General features: G+C 46.9%; 1 protein-coding gene across 1 annotated transcript; it reads right to left on the reverse strand.

Moving 5' to 3' along the window:
* Nucleotides 1-3,076: 3,076 nt before the first annotated feature.
* LOC134492124 (zinc finger protein RFP-like) lies at nt 3,077-9,720 on the reverse strand. The gene is given in 7 exon segments (XM_063296291.1): nt 3,077-3,735; nt 4,721-4,753; nt 5,284-5,402; nt 5,864-5,886; nt 6,605-6,835; nt 7,329-7,424; nt 9,270-9,720. Coding segments are annotated over 7 exon segments (1,470 nt in total). The 5' UTR covers nt 9,681-9,720; the 3' UTR covers nt 3,077-3,178.
* Nucleotides 9,721-10,598: the final 878 nt, after the last annotated feature.

Consider the following 10,598-nt stretch of genomic DNA (forward strand, 5'->3'; position numbering starts at 1 on the left):
ACAGGGCTGGGTGAGATACGGAAGATTCTCCAGCGGTGGTCTGCACAACTCAGCTTTTTATTGCTGTGGCAGTATCAGCAATGTGTTGATTGAGTGTGTTGCCACAGTCCAGGGTCCGTGGTAAAGCCAGATTAGTTAATGGCTTTGCTGTCAAATGTGTTGTCACCAGCATTTCTCTCAGCTCATCCGGTCTCTGTATGATGTCTGCTGGCTCTAAATCTGGCAATGCACCAAATGAGCCAATCGGCTTTCCTTCCAGGGGGTCCCCACAGACTCCCTAGCGATAGGTAACACAATTTGTCGATCAGCACTCTTCTTTCTCAGGGTCACTGCTGATGAAACACCCCCCGTTATCTGGATTCGAGTCGCTACACTCAGGTTTTAAAGTGGTCACACCCTCTTGGGGAAACTGATCCAAAAGCGGGCCAGCTTTCTCTGAACAGAAGACACGTGCCAGGAACATTGAAGGGGTGCTCAGGAAGGGCTCCGTTTTGAAAAGCATGCTAGGAACTGTAGGCTGCTTAGATGTTAGCAGGAGTTGCATGCCACCCCTTCCGGAGGGCAGCCATTCGGCATGTAACAGATCTATCAAAGAGCGTTCGCAGCGGAGCAGCCGGCTCAAGGACAGAAGAACCACCTTTCTGGAGTCCCACCACCCTCCGCTTGCTCTGTTGTTGGAGATCTGCAGTGATCTGATTGATCTGCAAAAAACAACTGCACTTGTCTTCTCTGCCCGTTTTCTGCTTGAGAGTTAACCCCCCACCCCACCCCAGTTATTCGTTTCTCTCCTGGTAGACTCCAGAGGGGGATCAGCTTCAGATTCCCTGTTAGCCGCTGGCTGTTTCTTGGTGTGAGCAGCAGCTGTCTTTATGGCTGCTGCTGTTGTACTTTGGTGACTCCCAGTGGACTTTACAAATAACTCCTTCAGTGAGTCAACTTTATTTTTGACTGAAGTTAAAAGTTCTTTTTTTGTATAAGAATTTTATTTTGTTTCAGGCAAAGATAAAAGCTACAGAAAAACAAAAAATTACAAAAGAAGTGAAGAAACAGATGTTTTTTAGAAAAAATTGCAAAAAGAGGTGACTTCTGACTTTTAACAGCAAGGATATGCAATTTTCCACAATCCATCCCTTGCTCTATATTAAACCAAAATCACATTATTTCTATAAATTACTCCATTGGCACATTATAAAAATCACTGAATTCCTGGGGATGGTGAGTTTCTTAGAAGGACCCTGCTCTGCCTGCAAATCATCAAGAACTTCCAGCCCTCCAGGTTTTTATTATATTTATTTTATTATGTATTATAGGGTTTTACAGTTTTATATTATTTGTTTTTTTGTAAACCGCCCAGAGTCCCTTTTGGGAGATGGGCGGTGATAAATTAGAGATAGATAGATAGATAGATTAGATAGATAGATAGATAGATAGATAGATAGATAGATAGATAGATAGATAGATAGATAGATAGATAGATAAATGGTTGCTCCCTCCCTTTATATTAAAAGAAAAGAAAAAATACAAAGCTCTTAATCAACTTCCCCCCAAAAGATAATATTTTTAATTATTTCCTTCCTTCTACTATTCTATACATTCCTGTCTACTATAATAAAGATCAAACTAAAAACATATAAATTGTCTGCCATTGTAGTTGATAATACAACAATTATACTAACCCAAAACCAGACATTATTTTCTTTAAATAATCTTATTCCAAATCGTTAAAGAAGTTCAAAGTCCCAAGATTGAGATCACCGTTTACGCTGTAAACAGGCATTGCCTAGAAATAAAGCCTGTCACATTCTCCTTTTCAAGTTCATCTCATCCCCATCCTGCATAAGCAAAGCAGCTGCTGAACAAACAGCGACCGTCTGGGGAGGGGAGGCATCCTCTGCCAGGAAAGCTGCTGACCTTCAATTTCTCTCTGTAGATCCCATTCCAAAGAGTTAGAAGCTTTAGGTCTGTCTGGAGAGGAAGTAGGGCCAGAGTTACTCGCTGGAGTTGTCTGCTTGTTTAATGTAAATTTGCCCAGTTTCTGCTGCTTCAGAGGCTTGGAGGGAATCTGCCTTGCGGTATGTGCACACTCTCCCTCCTTCCTTTTCCCCATTCTTGGATCTTGGTTTCTGCGATCAGATTGTAACTGGCGCAGATAAATGACCTCTTGGCAACACAGTTTATAAGAGTAAATTTAAAAGAATGAAAAAGAAAATAGGAGGTTGCAGGGTGAAAAAAAAGCAAAATAAAAAGCAGAAAGCAGACTCAAAGCTGCCCACCCGCTGCCATCTTCCTGGACTAGCTTTGGTGTTTCGAGATAGAGAGAAAAAATTCTCCCTGTCCACTTGCTCCATTTCATACAGGGCCCTTATTACTAATTTTGATCACTAATGTTAACATTTATTAATACCACATGCATTGATATTTTCTTTTCGATCCGTAGTTAGGTGTAATACAACTAAAAAGAAGCCAATGGGGGAGAAGGCAAGGCCATTAGGTGGAAAGGACCATAGCGAAGGCATTTTTGCTGGGTGTCCTGTGAGCTTCACTGACTATAATTTCTGCTCTTTGTAACCTACATATCGATTTTATCCATATAATAGAGTTACCCCCAAAATCCATTTCTTCCAAAATTTTAAACAAAAATACCCAGTTCAAACTCCAATACTATCTCTGCATTCAACAAATACTTCAAGAAATATTCCAAATATACTAGTATATTAAGAACATTTCTTATATTGTCCCTCAACTCTCTTTTCAGCAGAAATCTACCTTGACTTTCATGAATAAAGTCCTGCAAAACACCTGTCATTCTTTCAGCTCAAACCAGAGTAAATATTTTACAGTCATTGTTCAGTAAAGAAATTGGTGGATAGTTTTGAGTTAAAGCAATGTTCGCTCCTTTCCAACTCTCTGGTTTCCATCCCTTTTCCAAAACAGAGTTTGTTCTTCATTTTTTGCAAACGCTGCGTCACCTCCATCTTCAAAACATTTATAATTAAGATGCAGGTAATTAACACAGGCTCTGGGGGAGAGGATAGAGGCTCCCTCCCTCCCTCCCTCCCAGCCAATTGTCCGGGGGGGCAGTATTCACTTCTGTGCAGATTTGCCCTACAGGCTTTCAGAGATCACTGCTTGGCCAGTAGGGAGTTTTCGAAAGTTTTCTCCACGTATTTCCCAAGTTTTAGGGGGAGAGTGTCAGGGAGACATCCTTGCTCAGAAGGAAGGAGGGCAGAAGGGTCTCTCCAGCCCAGGAAGCACCCGAGAACGTGTAGAGAAGGGCTGCGGTCTGGGCATCAAAAAAGGCCACCTGTCCCCCTTCGCAGTTCAGGGAGACTCGGATCCTCTTGGGCTCCCCGTTCAGGTGAACTTCGGGGTATTTTGGGCGAAGCTGCTCCTGGATTATACTTTCGTATTTCCCAAACTCCCAGATCCCATCCTCAGGGCAAGGATTGACGATATTCTTTCTCTTCACTGACTTTTTGGCAACTCCTACAGTCCATTTGGCCAATAGCTCCTTAACTCCTACAGTGACTTCCCAGAAATGTCTCCCTCTTGAGAACCCCTGACATCCAAGGACAAAACACCAATTTTCAAGTCTTTCAGAGTTTTGGAGGGAGTATTGTCCTCCATAAGAATATGATCCATAATGTTGTGTTCCATAAACATATCTGACATCTTTACGATTCCCCGAGACGGCGAGGCAGGGATGGGCTGTGCCTGGATCCAGAACTACATTTGCTGTCAGGGGGAAAAGGAGGGAGGAGAAGGGAAACAGCTTCAGCTGCAGGCACAGTTTGAGTCATGACCCCCAACAGACCAACCCCAAGGCCTCCTCTCTGCAGGGAGTTCAGCTTCCAAGCACCCCCTCCAGGACTGGGACACTCCCTGCCTTTTCAGCAGCACCTAAGCTTCGCCGAGTCCTCCCAAGGTTTCACGCTGCTTCACACCCTTCCTGCAACCTGCACCTCAGTCCCATCGGCATCCCTCGTGCAGGTGGGAGGAATGGGGCTGGGAGGGAAGAGGGTTTGGCTTTGCCTTCAGGGAATTCCTGGGAGGGTTAGAAGCACCTACTACACCTTTCAGAATAGCTTGGGAAGGGTCCAGCCCTTCAGAGTACAGAGCTGCTGCCTAGAATTCTGCTTCCCTGGAGGCCAAGGTGACGGGGAGGCATTTTGTGATCTGAATTCCGGTGGATTAAGCAGTGGAGAAAAAGAAACCGAAATCTGGAGCAGAGCAAGGAGCCCAACGGGGGTGGAAGAGCATTTCTTTTTGGAAGCAGTGCGGCTCACCCGTAATATTGGAGGGAAATCTGGAAGGTGCTCCGTGCAGCCAAGGGCAGCCTCTCTAGATCACCCCCACCAGGATGGAGCCGCTATCAGTCAAGGGCTGCCCCAAATGAAGAAATAAGGGCCACCCCAGTGGGATTCTTTCCTCTTGGAAGGACTCTCAGATCCATTATTCTTCAAAGTCAAGAGGACATGATTGGCCGGGCAGGAATTCTATGCTCATTTCAGTACCACCCAACCTTTTCCCATTTCTCCAGATCCTTCATTCTACACTAAGGCTGACTTTGGTTGTCTGGAATACCCCAACTGGATCTTCACACTCTTAAGGTGTCTGATCCTGCATTTTTCTCTTTGTTACTCTCTCATAGTTCCACTAAGGTTATGGACATCAGAGTTTAAAGCAGAGAGGGACCGAGATTCTGGAAACGCATCCTCACCTTCCTGCAGATGAAGTCCAAATTCCAGGGTATCTGGGGAAGGAAAGGGAGAGATTCGGCATCTGGTCATTGGAATTGGGACAGCAGCAGGGCCTCCCTACAGACAGACTCTTGTCCGGTTTCCCTGGCCTCAGATCAGGAAAGAAGGAATAAGGAAAGCTGAATGCCAGAATGTCATCAGTGGTTCCTTAATCACAATCCGACTCCAAACTCTAATCGGCCGCCAAGGATTCAGACTCAGAACCCCCAGAATAAGGCCTATTCTGCCTCCCCGGTGATCAGAGCATGTGGATTTGGGAAAGAAAGGATAAATGGTGAACCTTGACAAATGCTTCCCATTTTTAGCTTGAACGTCCTCATTGGGGGAAATCAGAAAGCTCCCGTTCCCCCTCCTTGTGCCCAACACACCAAGCCCTTTCCACAGAGGAATGAAGGGGTCTCTTGCACCGACCCTGAAATCTGTCCCTCTTTCATCCCCCCTGACACTAGCACAGAACCTCTCTTGGGTCTTCTCGGATCAAAACGTCATCCAGCGTAAAACCCCTGCGGCTGTTTCTTCTTACCTCTGAATTGTTTCATGATGCCTTTCAGAAAGACGCTGATATCGCTGTAATCCCAGATTGTCCACTTCAGCTCTGGAGGAAAAGCCACCGGATTCTCATATGGCTTTTTTGTCTGGTACCTGGTAGAGGGAAAGAATGTTGTTTATCATCCTGCCAATGGAAGACGCTTTCCAAAACTTGGGATTGTGTTTCAGGATTGACTAGCTAATTAAATATGGGCTGGGCTCTGTGGCAACCGGTGGAAAATACTTCCTGATAGAAAATGTTTTTCCACTGAAAATGACATAGACAGAAAAAGGATAAATGACTTTGGTAATGAAAATGAGTGATAAATCCTGGGGACAAATATAATATTTCGATATCCAATGGTGCTTCTTATAATTATTAATAATAAGTAATCATATCAAATATTGCTATTTATATTGCATTGAGATTGTCTAAGGAAATAACTATGAAATCCTGAAATAAGTTATACTGAAGCTGAATTACTACTAAAGACAAAGAGAGCTTTCCAAAATGGGAATCCTCAGGGGGAGCTGCCGATCTCAGGGGCCAGAAAGCAGAGGGTGGATCCACTTACTTCTTCAAGGTGCTTCCAATGTCCTAAAGAAAAAGAGACAAAGCACTGAAAAGATCCATTTCAGCAGAGAATTACATTCTTAAATTCACAAAATAAATGGGTGAATCCACTGGACAACCATGCACACACATACAAAAACATTTGTCTTTTTTCCCCAACCATTTGCCTCTTTTAGAGACATATTTTTAATTTTTACTTTCTTGCTTGCTTAGAAAATTCATACCCTGGCTGAATCCAGCTCAGTTATACAGTTTATGGTATATATAATAAAACATAACAGTAAAAAGTAAAGAATATTTTTAAAAGAAAATAAAGAATCAATCGAATAGAAAGAAATCCTGCCCCGATGCTTCCAGAATCAGTCTCTGCAGGCCCTTTGGAAATCCAGGTGGTGACAGCCTTGTGGAAGGCCATCAAGGTGGGGACTCTCCTTGCCCTAGAGATTAGGCTGTCCCACAGGAGGGGAGGCCCCACAAAGCACACCCACCACCACGTCCCTTAGCGGTGACAGGAACCCTCAGCAGGCATTCTTAAAACCATGAAGGGCCAGAGATAGTGACCAGCACTTTCAATTCTCTTGCTTCCACATGGCCGGGTTCTTCTGAACTGTGTGTCCTTGCCTATTGGCCATCAGTCTTCATATTTTCCACTCTCCTTTCCATGGAAAGGGTCAAAAAGAGTGTTTCCGTGGTGGGTCTAAAGCCGTCCACTCCCCTCCATCATCTCAACTTCACGCCTTACCGCTAAGAGTTCCCTTGCTGGCTGCTGATGCTTCTGCTCCATCTCCTGGATGAGTTCGTCAAGAGAGCAGAGTTCCTCCACGTGTTGGGCCAGACCCTCGTCCCTTCTGGCCACAACCTCCTTCTCCGTCTCCTCCATTCTGGCCAGCAGAAGCTTCTCCTGATCTTCTAACCAGCATCATAGTTCTCTGAACTCAGCCACTGTCTTTCCTCTCTCTCTTTGGATTAGGTCCTAGAACAAGAAGATGGACCAAGCAAAGACCATAACTATTATGATCATGAAACGGATTCACTGAAGAGTCCAGAAATGAGATGGGAGGATTTCCTAGGAAAAAAACCCTTTTGCCATCAACAAGAGCAGGGGGAAAGGTTTCTAAAAACCAAAGAAAAAGGCTCCACTTAGACATGATCTCTCATGCAAATTTTCTGTGGGAGATCACGTCATTCCGAAAGTAAATGGAAAGTATGAGTTCACAATTCAGTAAGATGAAATATTATCAAACCCTCTTTTATAAACCACGGCTTATGTGATGTGTGCACTTAAGCCAACTGTGACTCATTCAGCCAACTGGGATAAATAATCCAGGGGACATCCCAGCCAAAGAGACTTTCTTTCGTCTTCTGAAGCAGATTCAGGGTGGGTTCACTTCTTAGGAAACGCATCACTTACAAACAGACCACGGCCTATGAGCCCGGAAGCTCCTCACCGTTGGATCAGTACTTACAAGCATCTCCCGCACTTCTTGTTCTGCGTCTGTTCTGCAAGTAACCATTTTTTCCCTCTCCTCCTTCTGAGCCTTCAGGCAATCCCCAATCTTGAGCTGAAGAGAAAGTATAAGTTTTGAGTTTGTCTTTTTCAGGTTTTCCTTAAAGAATTACATCTGCGCGAAAACCTAGTTTGAAGATATGATGCTTCTTTTAGGGATATCGTCCCCCGCCCCCAAAAAAACCTCCACTTGGCAATCTTTTTTAGCAAAGAATAGGTTTAATAAAGCCCATGCTGTACATTTCCATATAGCATGGAAAACAGGGAAGGAAAACCAATGCATGTCCATGAAATTTACATCCAACTGTTTCTCAGGTGCTTCAATTTTACACTTAGGGAGTGCAAGATGACCGTCTTGCTAGAGAGTGTTGCAAAACGACGGTTTGGGCAGGAGAGGGTGAAGGATGCCGGAAAAAGGCCAGACGCTTCTTCAACACCTCCGGCGAGTGTTTTCCAGAGGAAAGCTGAAGGTCGATGGTGCCGAGGGGATATGACTAAGAGGTCCCACGGTGCTCTAGAGCCATTATGGAGAAAGAGACGCCTTTTGCCAGCTCACCTTCCCTAAGTTTGATAAGGAGCATCGAATCTAAATCTCGGAGAGAAGATGAGTTTGGAAGCCAGCTGCAGGAGGAAAGCCTGCTGGGGTTTCTTTCCAGTTACGCTTTTCTACATTCGCTGTTCTCCTTGAGCAGGATCATCATGGAGCCCTCAAAAGCCTCGGGTGCAGGCCCCAAAGAACATCCTGCTGGCTCAGGCCAAGGCCTTCTCGGCCCAACGGTTTGCTTCTCAGTGGCCAACCTGATGCTTCTCGGGGCTGCCACCAGGCAACGGAGGGAGCTCCCTTTCCTGCCGTTCCTTCCCTTCTCAGAGGGTGACCTTGGGTCTCCCGCTTAGCCCAGCCTCCCTCTCAGGGCTGTGCTAGGCATGCTGCCTGGAACTCTGGCAGGACAGGCAAAGCATACATTGACAAAAACAAATAATGAATCCTATACTTGGCGGCACACTGATCCTGTTACAGGGACCCTTCAAGAACAAGAGCCCTTGAGAGACAAGGGTACCTTCAAAAGATGCCCATGAGAAATACATTTTGATGGGATGAAAATGTTAATAAATGGAGGGCATTCCCATTTCCTCTTTCATTTAATTATAATTACATTTCAAAGCCTGTTAAACAAGAATTGATTAAATCAATTGGATTTTCACAAAATGGGTCGGGGGCAAAGCAGAGAAAATGGCCCACTCCCCTTTGGATGCTCATTCTTGACCAAGAGTCATCGTTTGCCTCCCCAGCCAAACTGTGTGGGGAGCAAAGCAAAGAGGAGGGAAATCGCAGGGGATGAGCAGGAGGGGGTCCTGAATGAAGCATCACGTTCATTGACTCTTATTACATTCTGGATGGAGGGTGGATTTATGGCATGAAAAAGAGCGGATTCAGAAGTGCCCTTTGACACTGATGTCATAAAATCAGCAGACCTGGCTGGGTATGTCAGAACTTACAAGTGAAAATAATGAAATAACATAAAATAACGTAAAATAATTAATACATACATACATACAAGCTAGAAATACCAGTTTGTACTCTCTGCTCCCGCCCCCATCTGAAGGAACCACCACAATTTTAGGGATGGGCTCTGGGACCTGCTCTCTGGAGAAGGCTCCGAGGCTGGGAGAGGAGGAGGGAAAGGGAAGAGGGGGAGGACCAGTAGCAAGGGGGCCTTGCAGGGGAGACGGGGGCACCTCAAAGACCAGGTTAGGGGCAGACCGTCCTGGAGAACAACGATGTCCCTGGTCGCCAAGAGTTGATAACAGCTTGATGGCACATCATCCATCCATCCATCCATGTTCTTGGAGCTCCAGGTCTCCACAGAGATTCCTCCTTGCTCCCAAGGCTGACTCCCACCTGGTACTCCTGGAAAGCCTCCTCCAGGGGAATCACCCGGTGGTCCCTGTGCTCTCGGGATCGGTCGCAAACCACGCAAATGAGGGTCTCGTGGTCCTTGCAGAAGAGCTTGAGGGGCTCCTGGTGCGTCCCGCAGAAGCCCCCTCCTTCCCCGCCCCGAAGGCCCCATAGCCGGGCGATTTCCGCCACCAGCGCCAGCTGCCGGTTCGCCACGAGGTCCTGGGGCCGGAAGGCCCGTCGGCACTGGGGGCAGGAAGCCTCCGACTCTGCTTCCCCCCAGCTGCGCGCCAGGCAGCTCCGGCAGAAGTTGTGGCCGCAGCCCGGGACGAGCACGGGGTCCTGGAAGAGCTCCAGGCAGATGGAGCAAGTGGCTTCTTCGAGCAGCTCCAGCACGGGCGCCCCGCTGGCCATCGCCGCCGCCGCCGCAGAGAGAGAGGCCGAGGGCGAAAGTGAACTTCGCTTTCCCTCCGCTCCGTTTTTGGAAATCGGAGGAGCGCCTTTGGGGCGTGTCCACACGGGAAACCGAAAGCAATTGTCGCTTTTTGGGGCAGGTTGGCTGGCTTCTTAAAGGAGACATGTCTCAAAAACCCAAGAAACTGGGGAGAAGCAAGCATTAACGGGACGGAACCCCATTCAATTATTATTGATCCTGCCAGCTTGTTAAAGGGAAAAAAATGTTTTTAAAAATGGGGAGAAGGAAACATTTACGGGACAGAAGGGAGAAAAACCTGGAGTAAAACAGGCTGGGACAAACACTTGACAAAGGCCCAAATCAAATCGCTGCTGCAATTGATGGGGCGTCTCGGAGATAAAGGGGAACGGGTGAAAATCAGAATCCCTCCCTATTAACTTCTAATGCGACTATCCGGCAGAGGGAGACGTGCCTGGACCGCCCACTTCCCAGCCAGCCGATCAGGAATCGGATCAGGAGAAGTTCTAAACTGGGCAAAAGTCCACGTGGGAAAGAGGCCTGGGTCATTCTGCGGAGGGGACCAGCAGAGGGCCCAGACAGGGAGGAATATGGAATCGGATCACAGGCCAAGGTGCTCCCTGAGGGCAAAAGATGGACAGGAAGAGAAATTAGGAGTCCCAGGCCAACCTAGGACGGGGGCACCCAGCTGTGGGGGCGGTGAGGCCATCTGGTGTCTGGAGAGCACCTTGCGGGTCCTTCCGCTGGAGGGCTGCTGGGGAGGCTTCCTTCGTCATTTGGCCAGTGCAACAAGGCAGCAAAATATTTCTTTTTTCCTGCTTGAATTGCCACTGTACAGGCCCAACCATGAGCTTCTCCCAGTGTGGTCAGACTTGTCTCCCTGTGCTTGGCTTCTCCTC

This window comes from Candoia aspera, chromosome 2 (assembly GCF_035149785.1).
Source record: "Candoia aspera isolate rCanAsp1 chromosome 2, rCanAsp1.hap2, whole genome shotgun sequence".
NCBI classification, from domain to species: Eukaryota; Metazoa; Chordata; class Lepidosauria; order Squamata; family Boidae; genus Candoia; species Candoia aspera.